The sequence below is a fragment of the Artemia sp. Qi Xiang Cuo genome, chromosome 3, assembly GCF_049724085.1.
Source record: "Artemia sp. Qi Xiang Cuo chromosome 3, ASM4972408v1, whole genome shotgun sequence".
Classification (NCBI taxonomy): domain Eukaryota; kingdom Metazoa; phylum Arthropoda; class Branchiopoda; order Anostraca; family Artemiidae; genus Artemia; species Artemia sp. Qi Xiang Cuo.
The window spans coordinates 4,885,864-4,908,181 of record NC_142796.1 but is presented as its reverse complement, the minus strand read 5'-3'; the positions used below and the strand labels follow the sequence as shown (position 1 = coordinate 4,908,181).

Here is a 22,318-nt window from a genome sequence, read left to right as displayed (position 1 = left end):
GTACGGTTGCGCATATCTAAAAAGTTAGAGAATTACCTGGAATAAGCAAAAAAAAAGATGGATATTCCAACGACTACACGGAATAAAAAAAAAACTTTTAAAAAATCCATTTTGCATGCTGACCAATGGTCTATATAGCGCAGGTACCGGTCTCCTGATTCTCTGCTTTCGACTGGGAGTACAACATGTGGTTAGGGGCAAATCATCTGACTCTTCCCGTGCACCCCTTCCATATTTCTCCTGGCACCCATTTAGATCTGGGTCGACCCTGACTGATGTTACAGAGTCACACTACTGATTCCTGTTCCAAACCAAATAACCAGCAACACCAGGACTCGAACCCCTGTTCGAGTCCTTTGTCCCGAACAGACAAAGGATTTTTGGTCTAGCACGCTAGCTACTCGGCTAGGATAGAAACCAAATACCTACTACGTATTAAGCAGACATGATTACCACTACAATTAAGAACAATAAATCCCACAAATTCTCCATTCACAATCAATAACCCCTCCCCCATTCTCCTATTGATCTTCTCCTCAATAATAACAAAACAATTTTATAAGCGTTACAGATAATACTAGGCTATAGTGTGTCAAGGTATCTACAATATACATCAAAACGTAAAAATAATAGCAAATTTGTTATGTTCTTAGCTGTGTCGGCCTCAGACGGCTTGGTGCTGCAGTGAGTTGCTAGTAATAATAGCAGCAGTAGTAGTAGTAAATATTTATAATAACGGTCTTAACAACCAATGAAAAAAAATGCGAACACTCAAAGAATATTTAATAAAACATTACTTACAAGTAACATAATAAGTAGCATTGACAGCTTCCCCGATGTATACTTTTTTACTTCTTTTATTAGGTCATTGTTTGATTTCACTGAAATGATAATATGCCTTTAAGTTCAAAGTTTGACCAACTTGAATAGGCGGCAAAAAATTACTGTCATCTAACTTGACAAATTTAGTAGGAATGAGAAAAAGCAATAAGATCATAATATTTATTTTAAAAATAAAATGTAAAATACAAATATTAGTAAAAGCAGTGGCGTCAATTTACGAAAATTTAAGGGGGGGGGAGATTTTTTTTTTCGATTTCTTCAATGGAAAGTTCTTTTCAATGAAGATTCCTCCCACCCAAAATTGTGTTTTTAATTTAGGGACGGGTGGATCTAGAGCCACAACCCCCCCCCCCCCCAATTGAGTCGAGACAATAAAAGTGGCAAGTAAACTTTGCTTCTAGGGAAAGGTTATTTTAAGTCATGGGTAATAATGTCTTTTAATGTACCCAAAATTTACCTATAACCCAAAATGTACCTGGTGAACGAGAAAATCCATAGGATAATAGCAATCTGTTTTGGAAAACAGCGCCAGATAAAAATAATTATTTTAAAAATAAAATAAATAAGGTTATTTAAAAGTAACTATCCTGAAACTACCAGGTCATTTAAACATTGTTTCAATAGTTCTAAGTCCATGGATCATCCCAGAATTTTAATTCGATAACACTTAGGTCCTTTTGTAATCGTTTATTGAATTAACATAATACAACTTGTACACGTTAACTTATACAAGGGAGACAGAGAAGTAAAAGTTGATTCGTTGATACTTGATTTGCTGATACTTGATACATGTTAACTTATACAAGGAAGACAGAGAGGTAAAACTTGATTCGTTGACAAGTTGATACTTGATTTGTTGAAAATTGATACATGTTAACTTATACAAGGGAGACAGAGAGGTAAAACTTGATTCGTTGATACCTTGATACTTGATTTATTGATACTTGATACATGTTAACTTATACAAGGAAGACAGAGAGGTAAAACTTGATTCGTTGATACTTGATTTACTGATACTTGATACATGTTAACTTATACAAGGAAGACAGAGAGGTAAAACTTGATTCGTTGACAAGTTGGTACTTGGTTTGTTGAAACTTGATACATGTTAACTTATACAAGGAAGACAGAGAGGTAAAACTTGATTCGTTGACAAGTTGGTACTTGGTTTGTTGAAACTTGATACATGTTAACTTATACAAGGGAGACAGATAGGTAAAACTTGATTCGTTGATACGTTGATACTTGATTTATTGATACTTGATACATGTTAACTTATACAAGGAAGACAGAGAGGTAAAACTTGATTCGTTGATACGTTGATACTTGATTTATTGATACTTGATACATGTTAACTTATACAAGGAAGACAGAGAGGTAAAACTTGATTCGTTTCCTTTAGCACGAAACGATAAACCAACAACAATAAGACCAATTCACACTTCCAAAAAGGGAAAGAAGAAAAGGAGACATTAGAAAGGAAGGGGGGCTAACTGGAGAAAAAAAGTAGTTGGAGATTGGGGTAATAATCACCACAAAACATAAAAGTCTGCTACTGTAATCTTAAAGAGCCATCATCTTTAAATTATTTTTAAATGTGATCACCAATTGTGATTCACTTGCTAAATGAGAAAGTCTGTATTTATTCGCAATGGAAGAAGTTCATATCTTATACTTCATTTCGGTCGCTCTTTCTTAAAATTAACTAAAAAAAAAACTAGTTTTTTTTTTAACTGAAAGTAAGGAGTGATATTAAAACTTAAAACGAAGAGAAATTATTCCGTATATGAAAGGAGCTGTCCACTCCTCAACGCCTCGCTCTTTACGCTAAATTTTTTATTGTTTTAAAAAATAAAGTTGTGAGACAAAGTCAAACTTTAGCGTAAAGAGCTAGGCGTTGAGGAGGGGACAGCCCCTTTCATATACAGAATAGTTTCTGTTAGTTTTAAGTTTTAATGTCGCTCCTTACATTCAGTTAAAAAACTTGTTTTTTTTTAGGTAATTTCCGAACGTTTTAGAATTAATGCAGCTTTGATTTTGGCTCACCGTACATGAATAATTAAAACGAAATTCCCATATTAATTTTCCTTTCTGGGCTAATTGGCTTTCTCGAAATTTTGTTCTGACGTAACTTACGAATTACCTTACGTAATGAAATTTCTATATTCGTATGTTTTTATTACGTATATTAGGGAGTTCGCTCCCTAGTCAATACCTCGCTCTTTACGATAAAGTTCGAATTTTGTTCGAATCATAAACCCCTGAATCACAAAGGCCGTTAATTAGAATAGATAGCTCTTTTGAAAGTAATAAAGAAAACGTGAGCGAAAAGAGTAAGGTATTGAATAGGGGGTGAACCACCTCATATATGTAATAATTTCTGTTTGTTTTAGCTTTTAATGTTGCTTCTTACTTTCAGTTGAAAAAAACTTGTTTTTTTTATTTAATTTCTGTTCGTTTTTTAAATAATGCTGGGAAATCTGGCGCCCCTTCATAGAAATGCCCCTTCCCCCAAGGAACTAACATCCATGGAAAGATCCTCCCCCGTAACCCCTACTCTGACCCCGATCCCCCACTAGAAACAAATTCCTCCTGAAAATGCCTGTATACTTCCCAATAACCAATAATATATGTAAGCAATGGGCAAAGTTTGTAACTTGCAGCCCTTCCCCCAGGAACAGTGGGGGATTAAGTCATCCTCAAAGACATATTAATTAGATTTTCGACTATGCTGAACGAAATGGTTATCTCAAAATTTTGATTGGGTGACTTCGGAGAAAAAATGAGCGTGGGAGAGGGCCAAGTTACCCTCCAATTTTTTGGTCACTAATAAAGGGCACTAGAACTTATAATTTCCGCTCGAATGAGCCATCTCACGATATTCTAGGACTACTGGATCGATAGGATCACCCCTGGAAGAAGAAGAAGAAGAAATAAACACGCATCCGTGATCTTTCTTCTAGCAAAAAATACAAAATTCCACAGTTTTGCAGATAGGAGCTTGAAAGCTCTGTAGTAGGGTTCTCTGATACGCTGAATCTGATGGTGTGATTTTCATTAAAGTTCTATGACTTTTAGGGGTTGTTTCCCCCTTTTTTCAAAAATAAGGCAAATTTTCTCAGTCGAGTAACTTTTGATGGGTAAGACTAAACTTGATGAAACTTATATATTTGAGATCAACATAAAAATCTAATTCTTCTGATGTATCTATTGGTATCAAAATTCCGCTTTTTAGAGTTTCCTTACTTATAGTCGCTCCTTACTTATAGTTCGTTACCACGAACTGTTTGATAAACTTCTTCCAAGCTTTTGATAAATTATAATATTTGTTTTCAATCGAAAGTTTCAGTCCATTCAAATCCAACTGAACCTGTTGGACTTCTAACAACCACGTTCCCAAATTAAAGCGGAAAATTTTTCCTCGAATCAAGAATGTCAAGAAATAAAACATGTTTAAGTTTCAGATAAGTTTTCAGTATTAAGGCAAAGATTGTTTTTTTTTCGGCATACATTGGAAGAAATCAACACTTTCCTGTGAAATCATGAATGGTGTTACTGGGAAAGGGCATTAGACCTTTCTTTCTGTATTCTATAATACGGGTTGGATTTGGTGCTTTCTTATCGATTTATCTTTAACTTTTATAATTTTTTGAAAAGCTCAAGATCAAAAATCAAATCTCATAGTTTACCGACAAATGTAGATACTCCAATTAATGCCGATAAATGTCAACTGAAGACACCAAGATTAAAACCGTATCTCACAGTCGACTGATAAATATCAATCCTCTGATTAATGCCGATTGAAAACCTCAATGTCAAAAATCATATCTGACAGTCTACCGATAAATATTGATACTTCGATTAATACCGATTTCAAGTAAATTTTGCTTAAAGATAACCAGAAAATATCTGAAAACCGGTAGGGGGAAACATCCATACTCGGGACAATTTTTTTATTTGCTTCTTACTCCTTGACACTTTGCAGTGAAGAAACCAAAATTTCTCAGCATAATCTGCATTAATCAAGGAAGATGTTGTCAAGTTTTCAAGTCGCGAAATTAATTTATTTTCAAGAAAATATGTTCTTTTGACAACTAGCCATTTTGTCCCAAGTATGGAACCGGGCACCATAGATGGGACAAGTGGAAACCATACTTGGGACAGACAATAAAAAAGTTTATTCGATGCAAAACTCTGTTATTTACGTTCACTTGTTCAAAACTTTGCCCACTGTATAATTGTTTTTCAGGATTGAGGCCTGAGATATTCAAAACTTCTTTGGCTGTGATTGCAGGTCTTATTTTATATTTTTTTGGGGGAAATTTAAAAGTCATGGATTTCCCTTTTCGTTTTCTGCAAATTTGAAATTTCTATTAACTGCAGCGAATCTGGTATAAACTGAAGCAGGAATATTGCTTTCGAATTGACCACCTGGAGGAAAGCATTTGTGGGTATAAATATAAAGATTAACCATTCCGAAATCGTTATAATGATTACCCTTAAAGAGTTCTTCCTGGGTCTTTCTCCAAAACACTCATGAATACTTTATAAGTGGTGCCAAAGTAGGAGTTAGGTAGCTTGTCTATTGTCTTGCGAAAGTCTGGTAAATAATTGTTAAATAAGAAGTTAAATAAAAAGTTAAATGGTGACAAATCAAGGGGAAAGACAAAATGTCCAGCCTGTTTTTTGGTCTGTCCGGGAGGCTCAGGCTTTGGCAAAATCATCACGATTTCGGTAGAACTATACCAGTATGAAGCATCAGTGAGGATGAATTTCAAGAATGGTGCAATCCTCTTGAAATACCGAACCTGCACTTCTTTTTCCTCTGCCATTTTCGAAACAGTTTCACCAACACTGTGGCACTTTCCTTTTTTGGTGTCCTTTTCAAGTACCAAGACAAAGTCTTCAGTGTTCATAGCACCAAATTGAGGGTTTCTCTTGGCTGAAGGTCGTTCCTGAGCACCTGGTTCGAACGATTCAATCAAGTCTACTTCTGTTTTCAGTGAAAAAGGACTGCCTAGGCTTTTTGCTTTTTTGATGAAGGTTTCTAAGAGCTCTCTTAGATTTCCTAGTTTGTCAAAGCATAGCCTCCTCCTCAATCTTCTTCTTTTCAGGAGTATCTGTCAATATTCGACAGAGCCCTTTTTGTTGGCCTCTTGTTGTGGCCTTCCTGGGACGAGCTTTAGGATGTGGTCTTATTATGGCAGGCAAAACACTCTGGTTTGAAGTGTAGGTGATTCGTCAATCATGAGGGGCTCCAACCTCCTCTTCTGATTCTGAGGATAGCAAGTCTTCATCTCTGGGTTCCGATGCAGGCTTACTCAGTGGTCTATCAGTGACAGCTGATGGTGAAAAATTGTCGTCGACAAAAAAGTCATCATTAAATGGGCAAATACCTGTTACTCGAAACCCTGCAGTGATGTTGTTTGGGGGAAATGAAAGTGGATAAGTAACACCAAGAAACTGCGGAATTTTTGTACAGAGAAACTGGAATATCCGGATTGTTCAACATCCAGTTTGGAATCGCTTTGTTGTAATGGAATTTGAGAGAGTGGAACACTCCAAGATCAAGTGGTTGCAGTTTGTGCAACATGTGTGGAGGCAAGATCAAAAGGATTACATGATTATCTTTGGATGCATGGATAGCTTCAACTGATAAATAGGACTCATGATTATCCTTAATAATTAACTGTGGCTTGTCTTGGCTGGACAGTGGTGATGAAGTGAAGCAGAAGCTCGTTGAATACAGAAGCCGAAGTCCAGCCACTGTTGCTAACACATGCAGCAGTACCAGGCGGAGCCCCTAGAGTAATCCTTGGTGTTGTCTTTTTCCTCGGGAAGACAAGTATCGGTGGAATTGAGTTGCCAGCTCCTGAAACACAAGCAAGAATGGTCGTGGTCTGGCCCCTCTTAGCAGAAGTCACCATTCCGACTTGATGGACTCATGTCTCAGCAACAACCTTATGAGGCTTTTGCATGGTAGTTAAGCCACTCTCATCCATGTTCCATATACTTTGAGGAGGGAAAGCATACCTGGTCATGACATCACGAAGCTTGGAAAAGATGATTCCAACATTGTAGCAATTGAAACTGGTTGCCCTAGATAGGCTAGTTGCTTCAGGCGTTCTTAGTGAAAGGCTTGGATTTCGTGACATGAAGCCATAATACCATTTCTTGCCTGATTTTTTCTTGTAAACCCAACTCGAAGGATATGAAAATCCATTTCTTTTTGCATATTCATAGGATAGCTCTCGAACCTCTGATATGCCAAGACCATAATCAAGTTTAGAAGCTTCTATTAAGTAAATTTGGAGTTTGTTTTCCTGGTTAGCAGAAAAAACTATGTTATGCTGAATTTTTGACTTGTATTTGAACATAGCACTTGGATCTTTTTTGATGCTCTTTAAGTACTAACTATGATACCACTGAAGGGATGTTTTGGAAACACTATGGATTGTTGCATCTCGCATGTCACATGGATGTTTTTTGATGCTCTTTAAGAACTGACTATGATGCTTCTGAAGGGATGATTTGGAAACGCAATTAATAGTTACCACATCTCATCTACTCATTTTATATTTGACAACTTCAGTGATGGGAGCCCTAAGCTGCCATAAGGGAGCGAGAGAGAGAGAGAGAGAGAGAGAGAGAGAGAGAGAGAGAGAGAGAGAGAGAGAGAGAGAGAGAGAGAGAGAGAGAGAGAGAGAGAGATAGAGTGAGGGAGAGAGAGAGAGAGAGAGAGGAGAGAGAGAGAGAAAATACATAATGCCAAATTTTTCAGGACGTCCAGAATAAAAGAGGGGGAGGGGGCAATGTCCCCTCCATGCCTACGCCCATGCATAGGACATATCCCAAGTATCAATACTTGGGACAGTCCCAAGTACAGAACCTTATATCTTACTGCAATCATGTAATTTTTTTCAACAATTATGACAAAAGCACATAAAAAACACTGATTCTAGTTCATAAAGATACTAATTGACAAACCAGAGCCAGTAAATGATTACTGTAAACCTAACATTTCCCAAGACAGTTCATAGAACTCCACGAAAAATTTTTGAAGTCTAACCTGAAATTTTTGATCCTTTGAATTTTTGAACAAAATGGATACTGTCAAATTCAAACTTCTTCAGATGCCATCTGATAGAGAGATACTTCCCTACAATTATTTGGGGATTTTTTGGCTAGATGGCTTCACTGTATGTTAAGCCTGTCCCAAGTATGGAGGTGTCCCAAGTACGGGCCTTCCCCCTACACTTCATTTTTGAGTTGGGAAAAATAGCCCAGGCTAATGCAGAGCGATATTTTAACAAGGTTACGAGTTTGCCGAAAATGAAATACAATGGTGTATTCTGCAACTGTTTATACGGTATTAAAACAACCGAAACAACCTGTAGAAAAATGTTTACTTCTTGTTTGACTTATATGTTCTTTCCATCTATAAATTCCAAGCGACCTTTGTCCGACTAAAGAGATATATACGAGAAAAGGAGAGAAAAAAGGGAAAAGAGAGAAAAAGAAAGAAGAAAAGGGAAAAGAAAAATGGAAGCACAGGACAATTGGATGGGGACAAAGATAAAAAAAACGGAGGAATCCTATGTATATTGTATGACATTACTGGGGATGTTAAAAAAAAAATATATAAAATTTGCTTCAGTTACTTTACATGACCATGTGTGTGAGAGACTGAAGATAAAATAAAATTCAAATAGCCCGTATAAAGCAAAATGAGTCTTGCACAAGTTAACCCGTGCATCAGCTTCTCCAAAAGACGCGAAAGATCCACCCGACTGGAACTGGGAGGCTTATATGAAACTTAAACAATCAGTTTTTCCCCAAAACTCAAACTTTCAAACTTAACCTCAGTCCGCACTTCAATGTCATTCTTTACAAGGCCTTTACCCAAAGCTTGCTCTATCTCCTTTATAAAAAAAGTATGAGAATAAAAAATGTTCTAATTAAGAATTTTAATAAACATTAGAAGAACGTTTCTAACGTTCTAATCTTAGAAACATTTCTTCTGTAAATCTTTACTTTGTAAGATTCAGTCTCTTTTCTTTGTTAACATATATTGCATATAGGAAAAATCCTTCAAAAATTGTAATAAAATACTTTAATAGCTAGCTTTTTATACAAAAACTAGTGTCGTGATATTAAAGAGACCTTGAATTTTTTTCTAATTTATCGAAGAGCCTAACAAAAGATACTCCATGGCATAAAAAAAGGGGAATTAAAACTTCATAATTGCAAAAAACACTTTATTAGCTAGCACTCTATACAAAAACTGTGTTCTTTTATGACTTTTAAGGCTTCACGACCTTGAAGAGATTTTTTTCTAAAATATCTAAGAACCTAACAGAAGATACACAATGGCATAGAAAAAGATGGTCTAAACTTTAAAATTGCAATAAAATACCTTTTATAGCTAGATTTTTATACGAGAACTTTGTCCTTTTTATGACTTTTAAGATTTCGTGACCTTGAAGAGACCTTAAATTTTTTTAAAATTTATCTAAGTACTTAACAAAAGATAATCAATACTTTAATAAAATACAAAAATAAAAATACTTTAATAGCTAGCTTTTTATGCAAAAATTTTCCTTTTATGACTTTTAAGGCTTTGTGACCTTGAAAGATTTTTTTTTTCGTTTATCTAAGAACCCTACATAAGACTACAAAATAAGATAGGCTATGGCATAAAATAAGTCTACAAAATAAGATAATTTAAAAATTCGAAATTGCAATATAATACTTCAATAGCTATTTTTTTTAAATGTATTTTTTGTATCAATCTGTTCTAAACAAATATAGGATATGCACGATGAGGGCTTCAGCAGGTCTTTTTAATTTATTCAACTCAGCAGCATAAGAGTCTACCCAACTGGACAGAAGGGAAAAAAATTGGTCAACACTCTTTTGCTAATTAGCCTTCTAGTGTCCTAACATTTCAAATTTTTGTATATTCAAGAGTGCAATTCCATGCAAAGTATGAAGATCGATGCAGATAGCATTTGGATCAATTAAATTTAGGCTGTGGATTTAGTCAAATTAGCTTCTGACAAATTAATTTTCATTCAAAGATCATTTTATGTTATTTTAGAGTATTTATCTTCATTAAACATAAGGGTGATTTCAACATAAGGGAGAGTTAAGAGAGCTACATGTACTAGAAGAAATTTAGAGAACCACGAGTCAAGTATATGGACACATTAATCTAGCCTTCCTTCCTTCCAAGGTAGGTTCAAGATATCTTCCAGATGGGTTCAAGATATCTTCCAGATGGGTTCAAGATATCTTCCAGATGGGTTCAAGATATCTTCCAGATGGGTTCAAGATATCGTCCACATGGGCTCAAGATATCTTCCAGATGGGTTCAAGATATCTTCCAGATGGGTTCAAGATATCTTCCAGATGGGTTCAAGATATCTTTCAGATGGGTTCAAGATATCTTCCAGATAGGTTCAAGATATCTTCCAAGCTAAATTCCTTTCCAAAGGAGTGCATAGGGACAGGTGCATAGACCAATCCCATGAAAACTTTTGGAAGAAACAAAATAAGGTAAAAACAAATGAGATGCTTATTTTCAGATGCGCATTTACAATCATCAACCCAACTAAAGTTCTGGACTTAGTACACCTATGATAAAAGTAAAACATATTCAAAACTACTTGCAGAGCGAGTGAATGTGTTATAAAAAATTTCTTTTTAAGGTAGACCGACATGTTTTTAGTGCTCAAACCTCCAAATTTCTATTCACCTCATTTTCACCTTGTTAAATCTTATTTTCAAATGTGCATTTACAATCATTATACCCAACTAAAGTTCTGGACTTGGTACACCATTAATATACGTAAAGTTTATTTAAAACTATTTGGGATGCGAGGGACCAGTTTTAAAGATTTTATTTTTAAGATGGATCGATAAGTTTTTAGTGCTCAAGCAACCAAATTTCTACGCACCTTAGCACACCTTATTACACCTTAGTATACCTTATTTTCATACATAAATTTACAATGATCATACCCAACTGACGTTCAAGACTTGGTATGCCCATGATAAATGTTAAATACATTTTAAACTATTGGGGATCGATGGAACGGGTTTTAAGGATTTTCTTTTTAAGATGGAAAACTTTTTCTTTGATTCTTTTAATTTTGCTTTTGCTTTACTTCATGAAAAAGTCTATTTTAAAAATTTATTTTAAATTATTCTTTAAAAATATTTACATGGGATAAAACCAGTCAGGCCAGGGAACGGGTTTTGTAGATTTTCTTTTTAAGATGGATCGATAAGTTTTTAGCACTCCATCCTTCAAATACCTATACACCTCATTCTTATCTTATTACACCTTGTAAACCTTAGTAAATCTTACTTTCAGATGTACATTTAAAATAATCATACCCAACTGAAATTCAGGACTTTGCACCCCTGTAACAAATATAAAAAGTATTTAAAACTATTTGGAGAGCGAAGGAGTAGGTTCTAAAAGATTTTCTTTTTAAGGTAAATTAAGAAGTTTCAGCGGTCAAACCTCCGAATTCCTATGCCTTAGTACGCACTTCTCACAATTTTCCTTCAAAGACGGATCTCTTCTGAAATGGGCTCGGAATGGCTCTGATGTCCTCTGTCAGTGGTAAGCAAGTTGTTATTGCTTAATTATTTGTGCTTTGGTTCTTTACCATACCGAATTTTGTTCAAATATAAGTATTTTTTTTTCCTTTTGTTTTTATTTTTATTTATTGGCGTTTGTTGTGTTTTTCTTTATGCGTTTTGCTTAAGCTAGTTTTTTTTTTTTTTTTTTTTTTTTTTTTTTTTTTTTTTACTGATAAGGGTTTCCGGATACTACGAAACCAAAATATTTTTACTCTTATTATATTTTTAGATTATTTTTTTGCTGTCTTATTAAGAAACCTTAGCCGTAATTAATCTATTTTAAATGTTCCCATCATTAGAGCAATAATTTGTTTTCCAAACAGCTTAGCGACTAATAACTATTTCAATCGACAATTTATCAATGTTTATGTTATTTTACTCATTAATTAGTTTTTACGAATATATGCATTTGTTTACGCTTTTGCTATTACTACTCTCCCTCCTTTTCATCTTTTTCTTCCTAGTTTTGAGCAAATTTCCACTTATTTTCATCTTCTTCTTCCTATTTTTGAGCAGATGTTCCTTCCTTAGTTTTCCTGTTGCTCAACATACTAATTCAATTTATTGCTCGTGATGCTCATATTTTTTTAAAGCATTACATTGTACGATCTCTTTATTAATAAAAATTAGTTATTAAATGATCAAATTCACCCCTCCCCCGTCTAAATAGTCATGCCCCCACAAATTCAGGCTAATTTCAATTTGGTTTCGGTAGCCATTAATGTTTACCCTACCATGACGTCACATTCCCAGTAAATCAAGAGGAATCGTGACGTGGCAGTAAATCAGTTTCAAAATTATTTTGGTAATCTTGGGACGGGGGGGGGGCAATATTTTGAGGGAGATTTCCGTCTTTACAACCTGCTAGGAAGTTCCTATTTCCCTGAGATATTTAGGATTACATACATAAGAGGCGTTTATACATTATAGGCAGTGTATAACACATTATAAGCAACTTAAACGCCGTTTCTCGCTTAAACAGTTTTCCTGCGAATACATCGGAAATATTGATCAGCTCACAAAATAACTAATAAACCCGAATCAACTAACTTTTTAACTAATTAAATTGATTTTGTATATGCATTAACCAATGATGCGCGCCTGTTTATTATGAGGCGTTTTAATCATATTAATTCATTTATTTCTATTACACGGCACTTGGAAGTTTTGACTCGCTGTCTGCCTTTTGTTTTCTTTTTTGCGCCAAAAATTTAGGTTTTAATACTTTGTGCCTATTTTAACTCCCAGCACTTGATAATTTATTTATTTATTTCCAATAATTTATTTTTCCAAGCAGCTTCAAGGCTAATCACTGACTTAATAAGAAAAATTGATTGACTTCAATCAACTAAAAAAATTAACCTAGTTATGAATTCAAAGGATTAATATAGACATTTTAAAAACACCTTTAAAATTTCCCACTGAAATTTCCATATCCCATAAATGCAGGCATTAAAATTTCATTTTCATCATCCAAACTCTCTTTTAATCATCTTCATTGTTGGTTAATTCTATTCACCAGAATAAAGTCGCCTGGTAAAATCACCCGTTCTTTTTTAATTTTTCTGGCCACTCTGGCCAAAAGTTTATTTATTGGAATCTCAAAAATACCACGAAACAGCTAAAGATGGAGTCAGATTGAAAAAAGAAATTTCGGAAAAAATTAATTAAATTTAAAAAAAAATTTCTTGTTCTTCTTGCTTGATTATCCAGAAACGCTATTGCACAATCTCCATTCTTTTCCAGGCTCTACAGCTCAAACTATGATAGGATCCTGGGGCCAATATTGCCAAGCAGAGCTCATTCATCTGTGCCACCACATGCTTCGAACGGGAAAGACTTTCAGCTCAGCCGAATTCGCCGAAAAAAACTATAGGCTAATGAAGACAGTGCTTAATTAACACTCAAACTTAGATAGAACTAGTTTCAAACCAGAATAGAGTCAAATACACAATTATTACTTACATTCATTCTCGTATCTAATCTTTAAATCTTTCAGTTCCCCTGGGCTTCTGGAGCAAATTATCTCAATAATATTTCTATGCAAAGGCCTATGAACTGTTTCAGAATAGGTTGAACCGTCAGAGTTCGAACTTGACCTTGTTTCTGTGTGATTAATGGCCTCGTGAAGATCATAGGCGAGGTACAATTGTGGTCGCATCAAAAGAGCCCGAGCCAACAACGGAGACAACTTTTTCGTGAAACTCTAAAATAAGAAAAGATATATTTAACGCATAATGGATGATATATACTCGCAACCTTGTTTCTGTGTGATGAAAATTAAAATTCCGTTTTTTAGAGTTTCGGTTACTATTGAGACAAGTTGCTCTTACTATACAGTTGGTTAACCCGAACTGTTTGATGAATAGCCTTGTGAAGATCATAGGCGAGGTACAACTATGGTCTTATCAGGAGAGCCCGAGCCAACAATCAAGACAACTTTTTCGTGAAACTCCAAATAAGAAAACATTTATTTTACGCATAATGGTGGCTATATACTCGTAAACACATTTACACACAAACAAATATCCTGGATTTTCCTGGGACTTTCTGGCCTAAAAAAACGATCTATATGGATTAGAAGTTTGAGAAAATTCATTAAGAGCCTTAATTTTAGAAAAAAGAATCATGTGAGTGACGTCATATTTATGGATACATTCGAAAAGCATACATATGTCATACATTTGCACACATTCAAAAAGCATACAGTTGCCTCAGTAGTGATTTTATCGTTTTTATTGTTTATGATGCAGGCAAAATTACACAAGAAGCGCGGGATTGACAAGAAAAAACATATGATTGATACCATATTTATTAGTACAGTTCAAAAGAATAAATTACATGAAAAACAAAGATATACAGTCAAACATTTGCGTCAGCGACAACGAGTCAAAAATGAAAGTGAAGAACAAAGAAGCATCCTGTTCGTAGATAAGAAGCAGCAAAAATTAAATCAAGTGAAAATTGAAGAATAAAAAAAATATTACGGTTACAATACATGCTACAACAATGAGTAGATCGAATTAGAAATTAAAGTGAAGAAAAAAGAAATATGCGGCTAAAAGGTATGCTACAGCGAGTACAAAGAAATATGCACTTAGAAGATAAGCCACAGCGAGAATCACAAGCGACAGCAAGAAAGGGGGTATCTGAAAGTGGCAAAAATAAAGTGAAGAGCAAGGAATTTTGCTGTTAGAAGACAAGCGACAGCCAAAATCAGAACGAGTCAAAATGAAAGTGAAGAATAAAGAAACATTACGTTAGAAGAACAACACCATCACAATCTTCGACTTCAGAAAAATGTGACACAAAACCCATTACAAACTTACAAAAATGCCGTAAACTATACAGCTGTTGATTACAAGTCATTGTGACCCTTCAACGTTCTATTCCCTGGGGAGCCCTCCTTTTTCCCGTGGAAAGAGTAGTAAACAAAGATGACTCATTTGGAGGTTGCTACTTGCAACAAGAATCAATATATACAAGTCTACCACATGCCGAATGCCGGGGTCTGGCTTCGAAATCGGTTACATAGTTGTTTTTTTTTTGAACTGGCATATTGACATTTTAGGCCACTAAAAGCATTTAAAAAGGCCACAACTTATTGGAAGAATTTAAATTTTTCCGAGGGTGGTTGTATCAAACCTATGGTGACGCCATGACATCAAGAAGAGGCTCACATTGTTTGCAATTTGATGACAAACAACAAACAGAATCAATATATAGAAGCTTGCCGCTTAGTCCTGCCGGGGCCCGGCCCATAAATCATCTACATAGGGTTTTTTTCGTAGAACTGGCACATTAACATTTCTGGCCACAAAAACCATCAAAATAGGTCACAACTTATTGGAAGAATTTTAAATTTTCCGAGGGTGGTTGTATCAAACCTATGGTGATATCTAGACATGAGAAAGAGATTCACATTGTCGGCGTTTAGAACCCAAGCGACAATGCAAATTCATATATAGAAGGCTGCCGCGTAGCCTTCAACATATTCTTATCTCTTTAAACGACCAAACACAAGAAACATAGCTAAGGATAAAATACCAAGGGTAATGAGTCTTTTTGAAAATGTATTTTCAGCAGTTTCATAATACCTAGAGGACAAAAATTGAAATTAACAGTTTCTTAAAATGCACAAACAGGACTATCAAAGAGGACCACCTGAAGATCAAGATGAAGAAGAAGATCAAGCGGACGACCTGAGAGATGCAAATTCACATGGGTGAAAATGAACAACCTAGACCATCAAATGTGACAAAACCAATCCAAGCAGCTAGGGCAAAGGGCGTTCAAAAATATCTGAAGTAATGATAAACAAAAATTAAAAAGAAAGAAATTTGCGATTAGAATACTTGCAAAAACGACAATTAAAACGAGCAAAAACAAAAGGGAAGAACAAAGAAAAATGCGGTTAAAAGAAAAGCAACAACGAAAATTACAACCAGTCAAAAACCAAAGTGAAGAACAAAGGAGCAAGCAGTTAAAATACATGTGACAGCGAGGATCAGAACGAATAAAAATGAAATTGAAGAACAAAGAAGGTGTTGTAAGCATTTTCAAAATACCTAGAAGACAAAAGCGTACAACAATGGCCCAAAATGAGCAAAGTGGACCATCAAACTAGACGAGATCAAGACGACGACCTGAGAAATTTAAATTCAAGGGTGAAAATGAACAACCTAGACCGTCAAATGTGACAAAACCAATCCCAGCAGCTAAGGTAAAGGGCATTGAAAAATGTCGGAAATAATGATAAACGAAAATGAACAACAAAGAAATATATGGTTAGAATACTTACTAAAAAAAATAACTATAAAAAGCATTACGACAAGTCAAAAACGGAGGTGAAGAATAAGAAAGTCAATAACCCCACTTTCGTCTTTACTTTACTTTTGAATTTTTTTTCATCTTTACTATGATCTGGGGGGGGGATAAAAACAGATACTGCCCTTTGGAACTGAAAATCCTAGCCTCTGAGCATGTTATAAAGTTTTAAAGTTTCTTGCCCACAGTAAACAACTTTGACACACAGACGGATAAAATATAGCAAAATAAACCTCTTTTTAAAATTGTTTTTCCTGTTACTAAATGTTTACCTCTTTTTTTCAATAGTTTGTCCCGTTACTAAATGTTGTACACTACTGAGGATGCCCAAGAATATAGGTAGCTTTACCGATATATCATTAGCATGTTCCAACTGTGATCAATTCTCATCCGTAATAAATCCCGAATATCTTGTTTCACGAATCCTATTTATTTTGTTTCCGTGTTTATGCTACTTAAATTAATAAGTCTGCTTCTTCTTTCCTTCCCATATCGTTATTGGTTGGTGTCCCTCAGGGTTCAATTACAGGCCATCTTTTCTTTCTTCTTCATATTAATGATCTATGTTTCATTTTCTTTCTTATTAATGATCTGGGTTTGCGAAAAAAAATTATTATTTATTGTAGAGTTAGGAGCAGGTTTCCAGAACAAACTAACATTTGGGTTAATCTAGAAGACTGTTTATCGTCCGTTGAAAGAGTAAGAAGTATTCGTTACATTTGTGTAGTTATCGACAAGAATCTTTCATGGAAGGATCACATCAATGTCGTTCGTGCTAAGGTATCACGTGACATTGGTATTATGAACCGGTTGAAAAATCTAACTCCTTACTACGCACTAACGTCACTTTATTTTGCTTCAGCACAACCTCATTTTGATCATACAGGATTGGTTTACTTAATAATCTTTAGTCTAATCTTATTCCACTTCAAAAGATGCAGAATAAGGTCGCTCGTATCGTTAAGTTATTTCTGCCGTCTCCATCCCTTTCCTAAATCCAAATTAAGCATTAAGTAGGATTAGGTTACTCTATATATTCTTATTCAATCTATAACGTACAGCTATAGACTAATAGCCCTGCCTCTGTAAAACCTGACTAGCTCTCCTCGCCTAAATTTCATGCCAGAGAAAAAAAGTTTTAAGTCTCATGATTTTTAACAAGTAGTCCCACTATTTCTCTATGTTGGTAGCACTTTTTGTTATGCCTTTGCAGTTCAAGAATAATCGCAATCTGTATTAAAAAATCATTTTATTTAAAAGCCATTTTCAGGAAAAACCATAAATACAAAAATAAAAAGTAAAATACACTCTAATTAACACCATGAAGTTTGTTACTGCTACTTTGAAACGAATAGATCTAAACCTCGTGTATCCCTTATCATCTCACGAATTCACATATCTTCCCAACCATTGAAACTGAGGCTTTAAATGAGAAAGCTGCTTACACCAGAGAAAAAATGTCTAAATCACAATATTTCTCCCTACATCTCAGAGGACATATTTCTATGGCCTTTGGGGCAGGGGTTGAAGTCCTGGCATTACCAATCCTTTGCCTTGGGGTAGAAGCCAGTGATATGACTCTGGAAGTTCAGCCACCATGAAGCTGTGGAACTTACGGCTAAACAAATCCCCACAAATATCTGAATCCCAGATGCAGGGTGAAGTAGAGAATACTTGGCCCTATTGCAAGTCCAAGTTTCCATATCTCAGGCAGGAAGCCTTGCCTTCCAGACCTTCCCTCAATCTCCAAAAATCCTCACAGTAATTTAGTAGACAGTTAACATGAAGCTGAATATATATTTACCTTTCCATATCTATTTTGATACGCTTCACATACATCTAATCGTTGCTTCCAAGTTCTCTTCCCCATGACACCAATGACAGCTTTCTCATCTGTTCCAAAAATGCCCTTCGAAAAGCTCTTAAGCGTTTGACAGTCTTCGTCTGGGTCAAAGGGTATAGCGGGAAGTAGTGTAGGGCTAAGAGTTTCATTTCTCTGCAATAAAAGTATATAGGAGCGCATTAGACAAGAACCAGGTAAAGCAGGCATGTTAGCTTTTAGTTTCTACTAATATTAAATTTAAAAAAAAACAAGTTTTTTTAAACTGAAAACAAGGAGCAACATTTAAACTTAAAACAAACATAAATTATTCCTTATATGAAAGGGGACGTCCCTCCTCAATGCCCCACTCTTTACGCTAAAGTTTTTATTGTTTTAAAAAGTAGAGTTGTGAGAAAGAGTCAAACTTAAGCGTAAAGAGCGGGGCGTTAAGGTAGGGACAGTCCCTTTTATATACGGAATAATTTCTGTTCGGTTTAAGTTTTAATGCTGCTCGTTACATTCAATTAAAAAAAAATGTTTTTTTTTAACTTAATTTCTGATCATTTTTTTTTAAATAATGCTGGGGATTCCGGCGCCACTTTCATGGAAATTTCCTTCCCCCCATGAAAAATTCCTCCTCTCGCGATGTTCTAGGACCACTGGGTCCATACAATTACCCCTTAGAAAAAAAAACAAATAAAAAAGCAAATAAACACGAATCCGTGATCTTTCTTCTGACAAAAAATAGAAAATTCCGCATTATTGTAGATAGAAGCTAAAAACCTCTACATTAGGGTTCTCTGATACGATGAATTTGACGGTGCGATTTTGATTAAGATTCTATGAATTTTAGGGGGTGTTTCTCTCTTTTTTCGAAAATAAGGCAAATTGTCTCAGGCTCGTAACTTTTGATAGGTACTACTAAACTTGATAAAAGTTAAATGTTTGGAATCAACATAAAAATCTGATTCTTTTGATGTATCTATTGATATAAAAATTCCATTTTTTAGAGTTTCAGTCACTATTGATCCAGGTCGATCCTTACTTACAGTTCGTTACCACGAACTGTTTGATAAGATAGTGAATAGCACAATAATCTGAATCTCACCGCTTAATTAGATAACATCTAAGGAATAAATAATGGCGTTCAACATAATAAGAAACACATATGATAAATAAGTATAAAGTATAATAACAAAAATGAGTACAATAATCCTTGAATTGATAAAAAGAAGTATAAAGACAATGTTCGTTGAAATACACAAAGCTTCATCACAAAGTCAATTTGACGTTGTAACCATTTACTTACTATTACTTTTTAGCAATATATCGTTATACAAAAGCTTGTTAAAATAAAATAAAATAGCTTCTTAGACCACATCAGGGGCGTAATTTGCTAAGGAGCAGGGGGAGGGGCAACTGCCCCCTCTAGACCCAAGTTTACCCCCAAACTTAATTTTGCTTCCCGGCTGAAATTTAGTTTCTGCAAAAATCTTGTCAAAACTGAGATAAGCCTGCGTAATTCAAGCATCCAAAGAAACATGTCAGTTCTCTTTAGTATATCTTTGCCTTTATGATAATATATGGCTCATTTTTCAGTTTTCACTGTCATTTTCACTTGATTTGGGAAAATTCCCTCTTTTTTCTTTTGTTCTCATAAGGAAGGTTGGAATATAGGCCTTATTTTACGATTAGTCGAAAAGGGCTCATTCGACTGGAAATTGGAGTGGCTAGTGCCCTTTTTAATAGTCAAAAGTCATTGGAGGGCAACTAACCCCCCACGCCCATCATTCCCCTAAACACATCCAATCAAAATTTTTAGATAAGTAGAGATGCCTTATTGACTCCGATCACCCACCCCTGCTGCCACCTATAACTTTTTTAAATAATTTATGCATGTTTTTATGGTTTTTGTCAGTGAGAATTTGAAAAACAGGAACTTTGTCACATTTATTGATGTTTTTATGGTTTTTGTCAGTGAGAAATTGAAAAAACAGGAACTTTGTCACATTTATGTCTATTTTCTTGGATGTTTTATGGATTTTGTCAGTGAGAATTTGAAAAAACAGGAACTTTGTCACATTTATGTCTGTTTTCTTGGATGTTTTATGGTTTTTGTCAGTGAGAATTTGAAAAAAACAGGAACTTTGTCACATTTATGTCTGTTTTCTTGGATGTTTTATGGTTTTTGTCAGTGAGAATTAGAACAACAGGAACTTTCTCACATTTTTGGATGTTTTTATGGTTTTTGTCAGTGAGAATTTGAAAAAACAGGAACTTTGTCACATTTATGTCTGTTTTCTTGTATGTTTTATGGATTTTGTCAGTGAGAATTTGAAAAACAGGAATTTTGTCACTTTCATGGATTATTGAGTCATTAACCAAATCGTTTCCGGGCAAAGTTAATGACACTTCCTTCCTGTTGTTGTTCGAGGCAGATGTTATGATCCAGAAATAGTATTTGTTGTTGTTGCTCAAGGCAAATGTCATAGTCAATGTTGTTGTTTGGCCACGTGTAATGACATGAGGGTGATTTACATAATCGGTGGTGGAATTATTGATTCACGAAAGGGGAAATTAAGAAACAAACATGGCTTCTTTGTTGTTTGGCATTCAGTCCCTAGGGGAGATGGATTTCTGAGAAAATGATTGCGTAATCAAAGTGTGTCAATGACCTAATTTTCAAGGTCGATTTATTTCTTGTTTCTAGGTGTAATAACTCCGGGACAAAGGTTGCACATGTGCATTGAATTCTAACGGGAACAATGTTATTGATCTAGGACTCGAGGGGAAGTGAATTTCCGAGAACTTGATTGCGTAATCGAAGGGGAGATGGATTTCCGAGAACTTGATTGCGTAATCGAAGGGGAAATGGATTTCCGAGAACTTGTTTGCGTAATCGAGGGGGAGTGGTTAGGCTAGCGAATATAAGGAAAGGATTTTTGCTATAGTTTTATCAATCTGTGAATAGAATTCACTAAGTTTTTAGTTAGCAGTGTAATAACATGAGTGAACAAGTTGAGTTAGAAATATCCTTTAATTGCCACTGTTCTGTTTATAAAGGAATTTTTCACGATTTTAAACATTCTCATGAACCTACTGAATGTGTAGACAGCAAATAGGCAGAGACAGATGAGAAGAATCTGGAGGAAAGGAGAAGAAAAATTATATGTAACATGGAGAGAAATTTATACCGATTGCAAGTAAGCTCAGATAAAATAAGGATTGATATGATAGAAAAGGAAGATCAAAAGAAGAGACTGGTAAAAGAGGGCTTTCTCTATAGTGTAAAAGACAGAAGTGAAAACTCAAAGAAAAATGTATATAGTGCAAGATATAACTCGGATTATTATGATGATTATGCTCTAAGAGAAGAGAAAAAGTGGACCTTTAAGAGACAACATAAGAGGTCATTCTACGAAAAGGATTTTAAACAACGGAAACCATGGTGGAAGTGTTCTCATATATGATTTACCTTTAAATCTAATAATTAATATGTATAATGTGTTTTATATTGTAATCATACAATAAATTTGTTTGTACCATTTTAATTTTCATATACTAGATATATATAGAGTGCGGATACCAGCAGAAACTTCTGTACATGAATAATTCAGTTTGATTAAATCACCCCATAGAGTATTATCAGACCACAACCAAGTTTTCTATCAAAGATAAAAAAAAATAATTCATTCTTTCTAATCTTTATTCTCTTGAAATATCGATATTTATAACAGTTTTTAAATATATAATTTCAGGTTCAATTATTTCTACAACGCTATCACTATCTTCCAGCATTGCTATATTACACAGAGGGGATGGTATACATTCAACCTTCGGTTTAAGTAATTGAACCCCATCTTCATCATTCATTGATATATCAATCAATGGGGTGGGCCTGCATTCAAATAAATTGCCACGTACTCCTATTGTAGGCAAACTAGGAGCCAACCGCTCGTCATCCTCTATGCAAAGACGACCTGAAGGACCCCGCCGTACCAGATCTTCTGACGTATACGACAGACCATCTTCCGTATAATGTACTTCTAGCACATCATCACTACCTTCGAAGGTTGTAGTAGTACAAAGAAGGACCTCCTCATCAAGTGAGAGATCCCAACCATGCCATACATCCTAAAAGATTGATAACGCTAAGATCAAAAACTAGAGTTT

The 22,318-nt window shown here is 35.0% G+C and overlaps 1 protein-coding gene across 2 annotated transcripts in view; it reads right to left on the bottom strand.

The window, feature by feature from the left end:
* The window catches only part of LOC148953681 (annexin A13-like), a 150,859-nt gene that overhangs the window by 26,819 nt on the left and 101,722 nt on the right, over positions 1–22,318 (bottom strand). For both annotated transcript variants that reach the window (XM_089086780.1, XM_089086781.1), the window contains exons 3-5: positions 18,128–18,319; positions 13,462–13,702; positions 802–881 (exon numbers count right to left, since the gene is read on the bottom strand). In XM_089086780.1, coding sequence (XP_088942906.1) covers positions 802–881; positions 13,462–13,702; positions 18,128–18,319 — 513 coding nt within the window. The remainder of the gene's footprint in view (positions 1–801; positions 882–13,461; positions 13,703–18,127; positions 18,320–22,318) is intronic.